We start from the raw sequence: 17,991 nt of genomic DNA, 5'->3' as shown, positions 1-17,991 counted from the left end.
TACAGACGTTTTGTGTATGTTTGTGTAAATATCAAGGTTATTGCTCATGTAAGATCAGGTCTTTGCTTGTATATATTTTATTGGATAGTGTGCAATGGGTTTCTAATTGTAAATGTCCACCAATCAGCAATTTGCGCCTTTAAATGATGGTTCGAGAGCTCATTCGATAATGTCAGGAGAACATATTCCTACCTACAGATCTGTGACTTTATCATTTATCTCAAACTGTAGGTGTCAAATGTTTAAAAACAAAAGTCAGCAGCAACAGTTTTTGCAACAGCAAAGATTTAATTAGACAAAGTTTTCTTTAGGGTTTGGAATGAAAGTACTGGAACACGCCAATCCATAATTTCCCACAATTCAACTCCAACAAAAGCCCAGAAGATCCATGTTTCCAGTTCAACTCGAATCACTGCTTTCAACAAAAAAATGGAAAGGTACTGAAATTACCTGAGATACATTTTGCATATAAAACCAAATACTGAAGATGGATTTAAATCAGCCGTGGACGTCAAAGGGACATGTACATTTGGACATCATCTTTTTTTTTATCACAACCATGTATTACATCAACTTAAGGCAGATAGGAATATCTTCGGCAACACAAGTTGCTCATTTCATGTACAAAAATGACCTGGTGGGCCACACACACATACACAAGGTGGTGTGATATTTGTCAGATGAAGAATCTGCATGACAAAGAAATGATCGACTGGTATAAAATAAACAAGTAAGGCCATGCAGAATGATGATGTAACTACTGGAGCTCGTTAACTATAAGTTGATTTGAGTAATAAAAGTAAATTACTACATTTGAACCGTGAGCTGAAGTCTGATTGTCGGTCCGGGCAGAAGTTTTTTTTTTTTTTTCGTATTATTGTAAATCGCTTGTCAAAATATATCTCTCCAACAAGAATAAATAACAAAGTTTAATGTGACAGTTTGAGGGAAAAGCTTGATATTTGGCCCCTGTCACATGGTCTTCTCTCTGGGCATCGCGTTAAGTCCTTTTACCCGATGCCATTTGAAATGGTTTTAGTTGTTAATGACCAATTCGGACTCTTCTACAGGGAAAAGAGGAGTTTCTCTTGTTTCCTTTGTGGAGCCACAGCTGCGTTGGTTTCCCTGTAATCTCAGAACACCAGAGCAGATTCTGCGTCACTGCACAAAGTGAAGATCAAGTCTCGAACATAAAAGGTCAAATAATCTTTTTTTTCTTTTCTTTGGTGTGGGCCTGAGCGAATCAACTGCTTCTCATTATTCAGGGTGTAATGACGGGGGGGAAAAAAACTTTATCCTGCCAACGTTTCTGCTAAATTATGAAATAACTGAATACTGCAGACACATTGACTAAAGGTTAATGTAATGAGAGAGAAATTAGATAAAATGCAGAAAGAAAGTTAAATATTATAAATTTTCTTACAGAGTTAACTGTTTATAATGAAATCGATATTTTTTAAATGAGATTCTGAGAATTCTTTAAATATTAAGACTTTATCTGAGGGTAACAAATACTGGCGAACATCTACAAATAACCCCTCGTGTTATCCAGACGCTGTAAATCTACATAGTGAAATGAAAAAGGACTTAAATCAACTTGAACAGTGGAGATAGATGCTCTATTGCTCAAGCCAGTGGGCTTTCTGCCAAAATGCATTTCAGCCGCAGGCACTGATGTTATTACCGTCTCCACTGTCCATCACGCCAAGTATCCGTGCTGGGAAACACGAGATGTGTTGTCCATTTAATTCTGGCAGATTTACTCGGAGGCTCCTGGAGCGACAAGTCGTTATTTGGAGATCATACCGTGTGTATGTGAAAGGCAGCTGTGGACACTGGAGGTGGAATCTCCCGGATCCTTGGTCCCTCTTCTGTCTTTTTATAAAACCCCATAAAAAGCATTGTCCTGACAATTTCAAATGGACTGACCCTGTGAGATCTGTGCACGGTCCATTAGATCATGTGTTTTCTACCCGGCCCTGTCCGGATGGGAACACTCGAGGACACCGGGCGTTTGGACTTTAAATTAGGTGAGCAGCTGCCTGATCTCCCGGTGAACGTGGCAAAGGAAGTCACAGTAGGAGGCTCCGCCGAACAGACTTTTGTCCTCCACGAGGAACTGGCGGAATATCACCTCCGGCTTGTCCTTCTGCCTCACGATGACGAGCTGAGCGGAGAGGAAACAGATTCCGTTCAAAAATGCGGTCACTTGTGGCTCAATGACATTTTGGATGTAAAGAAATATAAGTTGCATTGTTGATGATTGACAAAGTTAGTGTGGTTAAAATATGGATCCTTAAATTGTGCTTTGGGAAAAAGAATGGGTCCTTGAGGCTTCTTGTATTTACATACTAAATCCACTAGGGGGAGGCAGAGGTCATGGAAAAGCTCTACGGTGTTTATCTTCGGCAGTTTTCCTCTATTACAGTTGAATTAACTACAGCTGTCTGAGGGCAAAGAGTTTCCTTACCTTCATGGAGTTCGGCCTCTTTTCGAGCAGGCCACTGATGATGGATCGGACTTTCTGCGACAGTGGGTTGTCCAGCTCTGGCAGCGAAAACTGAAAAGCACAATTACAAGGTTCGTCACTGAAAATTCAAATATCTCACATTTGAGGATGGAAGACCAGTTCTGATTTTTATTTATTAACTAAGACCAGTGAACTTAAATACGCTGTTAATGATGTTCTACCTCCTTCTCCACGAGGATCAGAACAACATGTTTTACTTTTGTCTTGGAAAAATCAATGTGTCCGTTTGAACTCGGCATAAGGTTTACATATTTTAGAACTATTGTTGACTTCATCAGGGTAGAACACTTTACAGGTTACACATGTGAAGCTGTTCTACTTCCTGGCTGCATCAAAGGATTCATATTGTACTGTTTTATCTGGTTTATAAGTGTGTGTGAGATCTAAGTGCTGTTCAAATGAATTCTGACCAAGTTGTCTTGCAGGTGGGCGAGGGAGGGCAGGTTGAAGATGCTCTGGATGAGGTCAGGGGGGATTGCTTGGCCCAACCACAGAAACATGGAGAGGCCGTTCTCCAGCAGGAACATGCCAGAGTCGGCGAGAGACTCCTCTGTACAGGGCACCGAGGCGGGCAGAGCATCGCCTCCAACGTCCAGGTCGTGCTTTTAAAAAGAAAAAACACAGAGATTATTGAGATTTCTACACAGGCTGACATTTCCCACTGGAATGGTAAAGTTCACAAAGCACTTGGCACAATGTAAATTCACTTTTATTCAACAAATGTGGAAAGTAGAGGAGATTCGTCCCGATTGTGACGTAAAAATATCTCAGAATCTAAATCAATCTGTGACTAATCCACTTCTCTTAATGTAAAAATGTCTCTGCTGTGGATTGAAAGGAGACATGTTACACTCATAATAAGGTTCATGAAAACAATGTCAGTGTGACCCTCACCAGTGGGATGAGGCGAGGGTAGAGCAGCAGCTGTGTGTCCTCCACCCCCATGGCCATGACCGACTGCCTCAGATGGGCTCTGTCGTCTGTGGACAGCTCCGTGCTCGACACCAGGGGGGCTGTTTTCATCAGGCTGTTCATGTAGACTGGGAACACCTTCATGGTGCTCGGCAGGATCAGCTAAATATGGACACATGCATAACAGTGTTTAGTGACTTTCTGACTCGTGCATAATAGATGTCCTTTGTAAAATTACAATTACAGACACGTCAAACCTAAACGCATCTCGTTGAATGACGTTAAATCAGAGACTGGTGCTGCTCCGCACTGACCTGGCTGGCGGCTGAAGGTTCGGCGCAGATCTTCCTGTAACAGGCCAACATATGGGCTGTCTGGTTGACCAGGATGTCCCTCACATTCTTTAGAGGCTGGTTCAATATGGCACGGTAAGCTGAGCGGGCACGGGAAAAAACGGTTAAAATACGAGAAAGTTAATCATAAGAAAGTGGAATGAAGTGCAAGAGGGACAACGAGGGAGATGAAGAGGAGCAGGACGAGGGAAAGAAGGCAACTCAACGTCAGGACTACATCTAGGTTTTATGGCAGGCTTTGTGTTTATCTGTTCTTAATTTGAAACATGTGTTCCTTACTTTCACAGCTCATTCTTCTTCTCCTCACAAGTCAGTGAGCATTAGCTCTGCATCAGCAGGCTACGTCTGCACTACATTACACCCCCACCCCCCCAAAATAAAGAGCACTGACTCTATAGGGAGGCTGCCTCCTTTAATAATGGACTGTTCATAGATCATAAGATGGGAAGTAAAGCATTTCTGCATTTTACCTTAGCGTAAAAAATAACCAAATCTGTGTTTTTACATGCAAACTTGAAGTAAAAGACAAAATGATCGTGTACAAGTGGAGGAAACTATCTGAGTTCCATTTTCTCATTAAATGTAATCGGACAGTCACCTGATTTGGCGAAGAAGTTGATGAGCGAGTCGGTCTCACAGGCCTTGTACAGGTCCAACAGCTGCGAGCTGCAGTTCAGACTGAGGTTGTGGATACGGAGGCGTCGCTGGCCGCTGATGGTGGTGTACAGGAAGGCACACTGGGAAAAGACACGTGCAAACAGGAGTGAGAAGCAGACCTTGAAGATTTCATATCCGACGGACAGAAAGGAAGAAGACACACAACAAACCTGCAGGAGCGCTCCGGCCTCCTCGCTGAGCGTATCGTCGTGCTTGAACTCCACGGTCAAGGCCTTGTCACAGTCCACGGCCGCCATCTCTACATCTGTGGTGTTGTTCATGTGGATGGCTCCGAAGAAATCTGTGGCTCTGAAGCCTGGAGACAGAAACGTGACGTACAGGGAGGTCAAACCTTATACTGCTAAGGATAATCTTGTCCCATTAAGACACCAGATGGGAAATCCTGCACTATTCCTTACCTGTACTGGTGCGAACACGCATGATGGCGTCAAATCCGATGCTCTTCTGCACATCCTTCCTTAGGTCCCTCAGGAAATGCTCCCCGTTTGTCTCCACCTGGAAAGAAGAAGTGCACTCGGGTGAGCAGCAGATCCTGCATGTGATGTGCATACGCTCTGACCAGCAGGTGGCAGTATTGTCAATGACACGGTGGCTCTTAAATGAACCTCAATGCAAGTAATTTAATACCAAGATAAGCTTGACTGAAACATCATTCTGGACAAAAGTAAGAAATATAAATAAACACTAGAATAAAAGATTTCGTTTTTGTTGGGGGTTAACATCCTGTTGCTCTTAGTAACAGTGTTTTATGTCTAATGTCGTCATTGCAGTGTTATTAATGAAGTGTGTCAGTGTTTGTTTGGACTGTGCGTGTTCAACAGAACAGCATTGCTTTGGTCTGTGGTGTGTTTGTACAGGTTGGAGCCGTTTCCCATGCTTGTTGCACTATTCCTTTGGGGCAATTATATTAAACAGTGGGTACCATGCCAGTGTTATTATGTGAACCCAGAAAGATTTGATTAAGCTGCAAAGGCCTAAGCCTGTCTGTAAAATGATCGCTTCGTTACAAGAAATAAAAACTGAAAAAATGTTTGTCGATATACTGTATTTTGCAATATGTTGTACCTGAAAGTTGTTGTACTTGTACACGGAGCCTCCGGTGTGTGAGGGCACATCACCCATGGTTGCCAGGTCGAGGTACTGGTTGGGGAAGAGGAAGAGATCCACGCAGCAGCCCTGTGCCACACAGTCCTTGGACAGTTGCTCATACACTCCTTTCAGAGGCTGGAACAGGTTCTGTAGGAAAACAGACAATTATGCTGGGTAAGTCAGATCAGTGTAAATTGTCTTTTTCAAAATAAAGTCTAAACCCTCTTTTTTGTATGTTTTATATATAAAAAAAAGATCTTCCAGTCAAGTCCACTCAACACAATAAAAAAACACTACTCACTTTCTCCTTCTCTGTGTTGACCAGCTTTTTGTCATCCCTGTTCTTGAGTTTGCCAGGAGCCTCGGCCGTGGGCATGGAGGAGTGGAAGAGGAAGATCTTTCCGCTACATTCTGCGGCCTGTGAGGCGATAGAGTGACGAGAGAGGGGAAAGAAAAAGTCGTCAAAAGAAGGTCAAACTAAAAGGTGTGTAGCGTGTTCTTTCATGATGTGTTGTTTGTAGCGATAGAGTGAAATCATAACGGGGGGAGGGCAGTACTCAAATGATTCTAATGATAATCATCTTTTATTTTTAAAGCACTACCTTGTGGTTGCCAAATGATAAAGAGAAGATAAAGACGTCAGCAATCCTCTTTTTTTTGTATTATTAAACACCAAGAGGCATAGAAAAATAAACAAGGCTATTTGCTTGTGTGAAATATTACAACTGTTTCCAATTAAAAGCTGTGAGAATGTTTCCTTCGGTCTGCGCCAAACACTGACCTCATATCACTGGGAAAGTTTACTGGACTTGAAAGTAAACACAAACATGGAGATCAGACAAAAGTGCTGAAGTCGTTCCACACATCTGATATATTTTGACTAATTGAAACAATCTTGTGGGGGTGGTTGTGTTTTTTGGTCTTTTGTGTCGATTTAAATCGACCTTTTCAGGGAAAATACACCATTATGTGCTTTGGTACAAAGATATAATTCGAGATACAATTAACAAAAGTCAAATCAACCTAATAGATTTCTTCCATATCTAAAGCCACAGCAGCCTCTCATAGTTCAAGGACGCTGCTGTAGCTTCCTAATATAATCCTAACCCGATGCTGACAGATGTCACCGTGTGGCGGCTGACCTTAAATGCCTCCACGCCGGCCTGGATGACGGGAGCAAAGACCGTTTCACTCTCGTTGGTGTCGGCAAACATGTCAGGGATCTGGTCCAGGAGGCTGCAGACAAGGGGACAGGGTTATGGCTTGCTCAGCAATTTGCCTGTACTCCACAGTATTTAAGTGCAAATTTCTATATTTTGTCTCTCTCAGGCATAAGCTTTTACTTAAAAATGTTTGTTCTTTAAATATTCAACTGAAGCCTTGTTAACCTCTAACCAAAAAGTAAAATCTATGTAGAAACATTCCACTTCTCTACACATTTCCCCCAAACTATCAATGAGCTGCTTCTTACTTGCAGATGACGGCCCTCGACTCCTGGAAGTTGACGAGGAAGCCGTCGAGCAGCGGGACGAACACTTCGGCCGTGTCTGACACCACCATCATCTGGGGCTGGGCCAAAGCGCTCTTCACGTTGTAGAAGTGCAGGACCTTGTTGTAGGTTACGAAGCCCACTTTAATCGCCGAGCTCTCCTCGCCTGCCTCTCTGGTGGGGGAGAAGGGACAAGGGTCTGTGAACCTCAGAGCGTGTTCTGGGACATCGTTGGAAATGTTTATTCAAACGTGTGCAGTGGATAAATTCTATTTTGTCCGAGACAAGTCATCCTGAGGCCACTGCTTGGATCCCACTTGCATTTCTACTGCATTTTTTCTCCCGCAATGACGCAACATAACCGAAAAACTAGACGCTGTTATTTAAATAATATGAGGAAACTGGTACTTTGAAGCAAGAAGAAAAACAGGAGGAAATTCTGGGTTTGCACGTGACTTTCAAGCACCGTTTCAGCTATTAGAAAGTCCATTGTCCAAGCCATGGGACATTGTCAAGTATAAACTTCCTTTCAGGATTGAAAGAACATCCAATATGGACTTGTTTATGTGTGTATGGGTCCGAGTAATTTTTGGTTCTTCAAGAAAACCATGCCCATTGACCCATGCCTGCTATTTTCTTTTGCTCTTTCTGTTTCTCATTATTACAACTTGTGATAGATTATCATTATACATATTATCTATATATAGACAGAAAGGTATATAACTGTAAATACAGTCTATGAACCAACTATGCTTCATTTTTGTGTATCGGTGCAACGTATAATGAAAAATTAAAACTTTGTGACGTTTACCAGAACTCTCTGGATTCGGGTGTGGAACTGGTAGCTCCGCTAAACCAGCACCATACATCAAAACCCTTCACCATCACAGTCATTTAAAAGCATTCCTCACTGACACTGCCAACTGCAGTTTGTCAGCCGCTCCACTTAAATCACGCAGACGCACCGGGGGAACATGTAATGTGGTTTCTGAGCAGAACGTATGCCACTGGTTAACTCTGATCCCAGACCCCTATGGGAACATTAGTCATGGGTGCTGTTGGAAATTAATAGATTCAGATTCGATGTTATCCTTTCTAATACCAGACAGACTAGAAATACCAACAACGAACATCTGCATTTACTTTAACCAGACGCAGGCCTTATTTTGAGGGAACGTGCCAAACACTGCAGAATTATACGAAGCATATCAAAATGCAGTGTGTCTAATGCCTTTTAATTTAGTGCCTGTACAAACAAAGAGAAGATTCAAACGCAGCTGAAGAGATGAGGTCATGGTATCACACAAATATGGAAATATTGTGGTGATGTAAATCCTCTTTTCCTGCCACGATCAATCAAAAAAAGTCACTTCCGGAACAACCGTTACCACAACTATCGGAGCCATCTGTACGGCCATTTCTTTTTTGTTTTGTTTTGTTTTTCTTTCACATGCCTGCACTATAATATTTTCCTTTCTTGGCAGCTGCGGCGCCCTCCTCGACCGATAACGACCGATCTGCAAAACGTCATGCAGGAATATTCAGCTGATGAGAACAAGTAGTTGTAGGATGTCCTATTTTGGCAAGGTGCGTGGTGAGTGAACAGCATATAGTTCTGCACAGTAACAGATCCTGGTGCAGCTTCTTGAGAAGATGATCTCGTGGAAAACTGATGGAAGTCCTGCGATAAAGCCTGAATTTTGATACCCTGGTGAATGCACTTATTTGTTAAAGCAGGGAGGGGACAAGGATTCTCAGTTTTCAGTGCATTCAAGAAATTAGACACCCAGGGACAGCTTCACTCCTCTACTGGAGAAGTAGGTTTACCTTTGTTCATAAAACCTGCGTGTACCCACTGATTTAGTTGTAAAAGAGGTATTATTAATAAAGCACATATAGTAATATATTTTGACCTGTACTGTGTGAATGAGTGAGTGTGTAATCGTGTACCTGGGCAGCTTCTCCAGCAGGGTCTTCAGCTCTTCACATATCAGTTTGACCAGTCCACTCTTGATGTTGTTATAGGACACGTCGATCATGAAGATGAAGGCGGGAGGATTCGGAGGCTTGTTGTTCTGCGGGAGATGAAGGTAGAGGGTGAGATTAATTTAGACTTGACTGGAATGCAGCATAAAATACCTTATTTCAAACTTAAATGAGGAAATGAGTGTCTGGTGCAAACTAATTATTCCTCTTTTCAGTCCTGTATTCTGGTTTTTTAAGGGTCTTAATCTTGGCGTGCAAGCCCTGGAGTCTTCCCCCTCAAGTTTCTGTTATTAGTTCCCAAAGAACCAGAGCTGGTGTGGCTGTAAGAAGACTGTGCCAGGTTTGAATTCCTTGATGGAGGTTAATGGCACTGGAGTGTGTGTCGGTAAGACCCTGTTATGTTTCCACAGTTACGAGCCGCGACAAGACACTCACCTTGCAGGCTTTTGTTTTATCGCTGGCCCACAGAGAGTGTTTATAAGTCTCAATAAACAGAGCAAAGAAAAAAGTAGGCCAGTGGGGTGACTCAGCTTTGCCAATGTACTCTGACCCTCTGATGTTGTTCTCAACAGCCGCAGCCTCCATGGGGACACACAGTTGATTTGTATCTGTCTTTTTTTGTGTGTTTGTTTCAGTGCATAGTTGACAAACCTCTGAGGAAAAATCGTGCACAACACTTTCTGTGTTAAATCATCAAACAAACCCTGAATTCATGTACTTGTCTCTCTCTTTTTCTTTAAACTCAAACAATCAACTTAATGGACTATGTGATGGGTTTGGAGAAGTGCTTTACCTTGCAGTAGTCAATGGTGGCTGCAAACTCATAGGATCCCAAGCACAACTCAGGCCTCTCGTTGAAGTCCACCCTACGGCCATTGTGGTCCAGATGTTGGAAGAAGAAGGCTGGAACTGGGGTAGGACAACAAAATACGTGAATCATGAAGTTTGCAAATTATATTTATCTAGTTTAAATCAAATGCATGTTTCTCTTCTTTTTTTTGCCAAAGTCTTTAGGATGAAATAGAAGTACTGTACCTTCGTTGACACAGTTGCAGAAAGAGCACTGGTAGCGACGTCCGCCATCGATGAACTTCATGTAGGGACACATGTAGGCCTTGCATCGATTGCAGCGGATGGGGCCCGTCTCACCGTGATCCACAACATATAGAGGAGCCTACACACGGACAGGTACACAACACAAGTTCAATTATAGTTTTCAACTAAACTAATTCTGGGTTTGTGAAAAGGGAAATCGATGACTAAACTAAATTCTTCCGTGTGTACAGAAAACCAAGTCTGATACACGGATTCTCTGGTTTATTTCTTCCGACGCCGCCCCTGTTTTCAGCAATGCAACATTTAACCATACATGGACCATGCTAAATTCTGCTCTGTCTCAAGCATCGCCGATTCCATGGCACCCAAACAATACACACTGCACTTTCATATACAGAGCATTTAGTCTCTCATTGAATAAGAATGATGAGCATGAAGCTGTTTAACATATATACCACAGCGCTGTTACAGAGTTCGCTAACCAAACACTATGTAACACTTTCTATTTAAAGTTCCCTGTGTGGTTTGACACAAAATAAATTGAAAGTATTTGCTTCAAATGAGATGAAGTGTTTACAGCAGTCGTGCTGAACTTTTTCTGGCATGTCCTCCACCACTGTTTTTATCAGCCATTAACAATGATATTCGATTTTTGGTGAAAACAACAATATACAAACTTCTGCAAGTTCATTTTCCCCCCAGGTCTTGGTCATTAAACTTAGTTTCACTCTGTATTTTAACCCTGGTTGTCCACACACCCCCTGCAGCGGCTTTAGAGGAGCCCACCCCACAGTCTGAGAACCACTACAGTGTCTTAGAGCTGTTTAACCGGTGCAGTAAACAAAATATGGTGGATGATGAATCAATCCATTGAACATCCAAACACAACACAATGCTCCTTTGAGTTAGAATAACAAACTCAGTTGGGATTTAGTTTCACTCTCGTATTTCGGGTGGGAATCTGCTCCACGCTGCACAGTCTGGAATCAAGGCATAAAGTAAAATACTCATACATCTCATTGCTTTAGTATAAAACCTCCTCTCTTCTCTAGTGGCCCTCTGCAGATCTGACATTAGCTAATTACCCCTAAGCCAGATGAGAGAAAGCCAACATTGCCTAAAAAGGCCAGTTGGTTCCTGGGACTCGGCGAGTGTAGGGGGAAAGTATCTAAGACAGGATTCTTGGACCACACGTTATCCAACAGGAGGGTCATTCACAGGACAAATTCACTTCTCTAATACGAAGAGACAATATATCAGAGAGCTAAATTTAGTGATTGCTTATAACACAAGGTTGGCCATCAGAAATCTCCATCTGTGGTCGAGACACTGGCATATATTAGCATTTATCATTCCCTGCAAGAGTTGGACATGGCGGACAACGTGACATGAGGCAAATAGGATTTTATTTCTTTCACAGCCAAGCTGCACTCTGATCTCCTTTTTTTTTTTACTGACATTAGTCAGTAAAGAAACTAGTTGGAGACGCTGGCTTCAAGTTATATATATATATAAATCCACAACTTACCTCATTCTTTTGCAAAGTGGCAAAGGGTTTAATGATGCAAGCCAGGGGCACTTGGCACTGCTTGGCCAGATCGGCGGTGCAGGGGAGGGAGTAGGTGGTGCAGCGCATGAACCTGGGACTGGCATTGCCTGGGAACAGCAAAAACAACTGTCAATGACCTGATTATTATGATTCTTTTAACAAAGTTCTGCATTTAAGATTTACTCTAACAACAAATAGTCAATATTTATAATCCTCAAAGAGATACCTATTAAAAGCCTTTCACTTGAAAATGATTTACCACAATTGACAGAAAAACTATTGAACCGGAGTATTAATAGAAATGTATGGATTTTCACCTACATTTGCTACAGTTTACCATCCATTACAAATATCCAGACCTTTAGAAAATAACATGACCAAAAGTTAAAGGTCCAGTGTGTAGGATTTAGGTGAAAGGGATCTAATGGCAAGAATTGAGTATAAAATAATCATAATGATGTTTTCACTAGAGTGTCATCGCCTAAATTGTACAAATTGTTGTTTTCTTTACCCTAGACTGAGCCTTTTATATTTACATCAGGAGCGGGACCTGTCTTTGGAGGCTGACATTTCTTTTACAGGAGCCCAGACTGGACAAACTAAAAAGCTTTTGAGTTTTTAGGAAAACTGAAGACTACCATTGGGGTCTCCTTCATTCTTGGAATGGGAGGGTGAGGTGAGGGTATTCAGCTGCAACATACAACTTCACCACTAGATGTCACTAAATTCCTCACACTGAACCTTCAGCAGAGTATAACACTGCAACGAGGTGATAAATATGAATAATCTTGGTATCTATATAAAAGTGATACTAGTGAGGTTTCTACAGAGGTGTAAGCATCAGTATAGATGTTGCTAGGTCAGATTAAATTAAGTTGGGAACGCAACATAAAGGAAAGATTGTCTGCCTACACAAAAATACAAATTTATTAAATCAAGCAGCTGTAGCCCAAAACATCTGGCAAATAAAGGGTTAATTTGGTTACCCTGGTCCCATGCTGTGAAGTCAGTGGTGACCAGAGGTGGAACCGTTCCTCTGATGCTTGTGCTGAAGACCTCTCCTCCATGGTTGGCCTGGTCCTCCTGTATGATCTTGGTCTACAACGGACAGATTATGAAAATACTATATTTTTAAATGTATATGTAATTAATGCAGAGAGCCTAGCTACATGACATTCTTTGATCACCATCCATTTTTCTGTAAATCTAGATAAATACAATTCATAAGAATTTATAGAAAAATACCCGTTATGTTAACAAAAGAAAATATTTACAGTACATGCCTTTGTCACACACTTTTTGAGGATTTTATAAGTCACTAGCTCAGGACAGAAAATGTAAAGACATATGTGGTATGTTGGTATGTGAAGGAGGTCCCAGGGGGATAAGCTGTTAACTCACTATGCTTGGCATAACAGCAGGGTCCAGTTTCTTCTGCGGAGGGCCAGCCAGTGAGCCCGGTGTTCCGGGGAAGGCCCCTGGCATGCCCTGCTGGGGCCCAGCCATGTAACCCCCAAACTGACCTGCACATGGACACAAGACATCCTGGCTATTAGAGGGTATTTTTGGGAACTTAAGTGTAAAGTATGAATGGGCTTGAAGCTTTGTTGTAAGCTGTAGAATAAGTTCTGATCAGACTACTCAATTACTTCTACACCAGAAAGACAAATATTTTACAAACAAGATATTTCTCTTATGCAGAGCAAACAGAGAAAAAAATACACATCACAGACACACTAGTACTTTGAAAATATATCTACAGCTCTACAACTAATGAAAGTAACTAAAACAATCTGATTCTTATACCACTTGATTGATACATTTTCTTTTTGTTTGTTTGGTGGCAGATTTACCAGCTTGCTGTGGGTATCCTTGTGGACCATTGGGTCCAGGACCAGGCTGCTGAAAACCTCCGGGGCCTGGAGGCGGTGGGCCGGGAAAAGGACCGGCCATGCCTCCCATGCCCATTTGGGGTGACTGCTGTTGAGCCATCTGAGGGGGCAATTGCTGGGATGAGTGGAATGACTGCGGTGGAGCCATCTGAGGGGGCATTTGCTGGGGTGAGTGGAGTGACTGTGGGCCAGGATGCATCTGTGGATGGCCCATTGCTGATGGAGGAGGTGCCTGGAAAGGCTGCTGGGCTACAGAGCCTGTTGGTGGAGGAGGGCTCTGCATGGGCCCTGGGGCTACGCAAAGAGGAAAGTTGCAACAATATAATATAATTACTCCTCGAACTGCTTCTTCTGGTTCCAGTTTTTTTCAATAGTAAAGGTGATAATTTAGTAGTAGCAGTGTAAATGTGTAAAGCAAACTTACCATAGCTTCCCATGTTCATAGCACTCATCTGATTGGTGAGCTGCTGTGCTGCAGGCGGGGCAGGTGAGGCCATGCTGTTGTATGGGGCCTGTGGGGGTTGTCCATAAGGAGCAGATACAGCTGGTGGAGCAGGGTACCTGAGGAGTCCAAGACAGTTACAGCCAGGATACTGTGCCTCATATAGATTAAGTGTCTCATGCTAACAGCTGCTAATAACAGTTCATTCAGCGTCGGATGATGTCAATAGAACGAGCAGCACAGTTGCCTGTAAACTTTGCTGTTTTGAAATAATCTGTTAAGACAATTTTAACATTAAAAAGATAAAGCAAATTTAAGGGCCAGTGAAACATCATCAGAGAAAGCCAGTACTTTTCCTGACCCAGTTAAACAAAGTGAACAGACAACATCCAGTAGTTCCTTTTCACATTCTTAACATATTTGTGTTGATTTCAGAGAAGATTCGCTGTTACCTTTGTGGATGAGCGCCATTCTGCTGGACGTTTGGATTGTACGAACTGCCGACTTGAGGCGGAGGCATGGCGGCAGGAGAGGAAACCGGCGATTTCATCATCCCTGCAGTGAGTGACATGACACCATCATTTCAGTGCTCGTGTTTGAACTCCACTTAGGGCTTGTTTCAGGGTGCAGTTATGAAATATACCCAAGAAATTGACTTTATCTATATTTGCTCGTGCCGTTGGTTCTAAATATGAGCGTTATCACAGTGGTGTAGCAGATGAATTCGAAGCTGCAAAAAGCTAAGACATCTTATGAGCCGTATTCTGCACAACGTATTATTTGGTTTCTTTCATGCACACAAAAAAAACAATGTAATCTCTGAGGGCTGGGAAATTGTAGGGTTCTTCTGCTATTATGGAGAAAAAAAGTATAATTTACTACAACTGATAAGCTGTCTGACAACCATGTAATTTGAGGACCATTCCAAATATAAAGGCAAACGACATCTACCTGCTGGTGGAGCGGTGAACGCCTGTGGTGGCCCGCCGTAGTGCCCATAGAGGGGCTGTGTAGGACCACTCCCAAATCCACCTTGGTAGCCCCCCATCCCTGGCTGGGCCTGGGAGTACGGGGGTGCGGCGACATAACCCTGCTGACTCATCTCGATGGAACGCCCGTTAATTCCTTCCTTCCAAGACGCATGAGCCCTCGACGGCCTGTGAAGTGGAAAAGATAACAAAAATTGAGACAAGATTAATTTCAAAACAAAGATCTTGTTTTTTCTTTTGGGCGTGGGCAGTTAAAAAAGAAGATCACAGGAACCACATACAGTTTGCATCAGGCCTTTCCGACTCATGTTTGTGTGTTCATTGAATGAATCCGGGATGTTTACAAGCCAAAATAAGCAACAGGTAAAGTTTGACCTCATGCAATCATCGCTAACTGGTGTAACATGGACCTTTGGTGTCGCTTATTGAGAGATAAGGCAGTTATCAGTTTTGCTGTCAGCCATTGGAAAACACTTGCTGTGAGTGTTTACCAGTGGATTATAAGCCTTGCTGTCATTTCACGCCAAGCCCATGGAGCCTATGTGTCAAGTCTTTCACAAACTTCTAGGAACAGCTGGGTCAACAACAACAACAACAGCTGTGGTCGACACCATTGACGCCCTTTATTACAACCCAATAAACCAATTACACAACACGTCCATGAACACATCCATGAAAAGACATGGATAGAAGTCAATACTCGCTGGTGAATGTTCAGCTCAATATTGAAGTCGCCCAGCCACTTCCCAGATTGTGCCACGTCAAAGGAACCGTTATGAAGCATCCTTACGTGTGTGTGTGTTTTTTGTTGTTGTTTTTTTTTAAACCGATTCGCATCCAGCGCCACGCACGTATCCACATCACGGGTTACCATTTGACCTTTGGCTTAACATCGGTGAAGTGCGATGACGTGACGTGTCCATGAATCAAAGAGAGCATCTTTGCTAGCAGCGCGGAAATCAGCACAAACTTTTTCTCTCCGTTTTTCTCTTTCAACTCCGCACCGGAAGCTAGAGAATGAATTAGGGAAGTGGGTTGACGGGGCCCAGCGAGGCGCCGGTTCCACATGTCCCGGTTGTGAGTGGTGTCGCAGCGGTGTTTACCTGAAGGTTCCAGCGGTCCTCTCCTCGGTGGAAGAAGCGGAGTGCCACGTCAAACTCCACGGAGGCGCCGGTCGCTACGTTACGAGGGAAACGAGACACCCGGAGCTTCCGGCGCTGTGTTTCAAAATACAATCCTCACAGACGAGTACACAGTCTCGGACGCTTTTAAATAACAGGAAAATAATCTTTGTTCTTTTAAATGCTTTTTACTCTTCTCTGCAAAACATAATTTAACGTTTTGTGCGTCAAAGAATCTCGGTGAAATGGAACATTGTGCTTTTATGTTGAAAAGTCAGTATCCAGGTGCGTGCTTCTGCTCCGTCTGCCTCTGACCAACTTCACAAGACACGGAGTAGTGCGTGTCGCTGTGCGCATGCGTGAGGCAAAGGGATCCCATACACGTCAGCACAGGTCACAGAGCTATAACCATAGTCTGTATAAAGGGCTAGAAGATTGTGTATAAGATTGTATATAAGACTTTCTGTAAGTCTATATATAACTAGGTATATTGATCTGTATACACGTATATAAGTCTATATATAAGTATGTATGTAAGTCTGTATACAAGTCCATATAAAACTATATGTAAGTCCATATATAAGTATGTAAGTCTGTATACAAGTCTATATAAGACTGTATATAAGTCCATATATAAGTATGTAATTCTGTATACATGTCTATATAAGTATATATGTAAGTCTGTGTATAAGTATGTGTATGTCTGTATATGTCTATATAAAAGTCTATAACTTGCCTGTTTTACATTCACCTGCAGTGGCGAGTCTGGAGTCTATTGGGGCCCCTAGCAAAAATGTTCATGCTGCAGGGGGCCCCCTCAAAGCGTTAATCAATATTATGTTATACATAATCTAGATAGATCAATACTTTATTGATCCTTAGGGAAATTTAGGCATCCAGTATCATATTTCGAGCAGTATGTGCTAAAGGAGATATTGATGATAAAGGAGATATTGACGATACAAATATTTCAAATATAACTTAACAATATAAATGTATAAAACATCAGAAATAACTTGAAATAAATGCAATATAACTATAGTACAAAATATAATTATACATTCAATTATAGCCCACATTATAAGGCCCGTGCTTTAGTTACTGGTGTCCCATATGCAAAGTCTACTCTAGGAGACGATGTTCATTTCACCCGGGCTTAATGGTTTTAAAGTTTCACTACTGTCTGTATTACTAGGTTTGTTAAATTTGTCCTTCTTTTATTCTTTCTTTTTTCACTTCCAGATTGACAACTCTTAATTTTACTTTGCTTTCATTTTCAATTCAAATTTTGAGAATAACACAGGGCCCCTATAGGGAGGTTTCCTACTGAGATGTCATCGCAAATACTCCATTGGTTGTTAGAGGGGAGGGATTGTAGTCCCCAGTCCCCAGTCACCTTATGAGACTCTGCTGTGGCGTAAAGTGTGTCAGCCCTCGGGGGCCCCCCTCTCAGCTTGGGGCCCCAAGCAGTTGCCTGCCTTGCCTGTTCACGAGCTGCACCTCTGCTCACCAGCAGGCCTCACTCTCTGTTGTCGTAGAGACATACAATTGTAATAATTGACAAGATTCAATGACACAAACAAGCCTTTTTTGTGTATTGTTAAAAAAAAGTTTATTTATGTTCTACACATTCTTTACAAGTCCACATTGTAATAGGATTGTGGTTTTATTTGCAAGACTATTTTCATTTATAATTATGTATTTATTCATAACACTGACCATGGGCCTACGCCCCTGATTTTAATCTTGAGGAAGAAGTAGGGGAAGGGGAGGAAGGAAGAAGGAAGGAAGAAAAATATTGTGAGTAGAATTACAGAAGAAGAGGGGGTGGAAGTACTAGAGTATATGAGTACTTACACTATGTAATAAAAGAGGAGGAAGTAATAGAGTTTATGAGTACTAAGA

At 42.3% G+C, this 17,991-nt stretch overlaps 1 protein-coding gene across 1 annotated transcript; it reads right to left on the bottom strand.

Moving 5' to 3' along the window:
* Positions 1-263: 263 nt before the first annotated feature.
* Positions 264-16,161, bottom strand: sec24d (SEC24 homolog D, COPII coat complex component). Its single transcript, XM_053416290.1, has 23 exons — positions 16,069-16,161; positions 14,928-15,133; positions 14,429-14,531; positions 13,959-14,095; positions 13,496-13,828; positions 13,044-13,165; positions 12,629-12,740; positions 11,622-11,749; positions 10,073-10,211; positions 9,831-9,946; positions 9,002-9,126; positions 7,034-7,225; positions 6,705-6,798; positions 5,864-5,980; positions 5,539-5,709; positions 4,872-4,968; positions 4,623-4,768; positions 4,394-4,532; positions 3,757-3,875; positions 3,425-3,604; positions 2,941-3,132; positions 2,471-2,560; positions 264-2,167 (listed from the first exon to the last, which is right to left on the bottom strand). Exons 2-23 carry the CDS (start codon positions 15,076-15,078, stop codon positions 2,027-2,029), a joined length of 3,144 nt encoding a protein of 1,047 aa, XP_053272265.1. The 5' UTR covers positions 15,079-15,133; positions 16,069-16,161; the 3' UTR covers positions 264-2,026.
* Between the last annotated feature and the right edge of the window lie 1,830 nt (positions 16,162-17,991).

The sequence above is a fragment of the Pleuronectes platessa genome, chromosome 23 (genome assembly GCF_947347685.1).
Source record: "Pleuronectes platessa chromosome 23, fPlePla1.1, whole genome shotgun sequence".
NCBI classification, from domain to species: domain Eukaryota; kingdom Metazoa; phylum Chordata; class Actinopteri; order Pleuronectiformes; family Pleuronectidae; genus Pleuronectes; species Pleuronectes platessa.
This window is presented reverse-complemented; position numbering and strand designations above follow the sequence as displayed.

Excerpts from the sequence above, each read along its gene's own strand:
- sec24d (XM_053416290.1), bottom strand. The coding sequence starts at position 15,078 with ATGAGTCAGCAGGGTTATGTCGCCGCACCCCCGTACTCCCAGGCCCAG. Across the intron at positions 10,212-11,621 it reads CCACTTTGCAAAAGAATGAG|GCTCCTCTATATGTTGTGGA; the intron begins GTAAGTTGTGGA and ends GTCCGTGTGTAG. Across the intron at positions 3,876-4,393 it reads CAACTTCTTCGCCAAATCAG|CTTACCGTGCCATATTGAAC; the intron begins GTGACTGTCCGA and ends GTGCCCGCTCAG.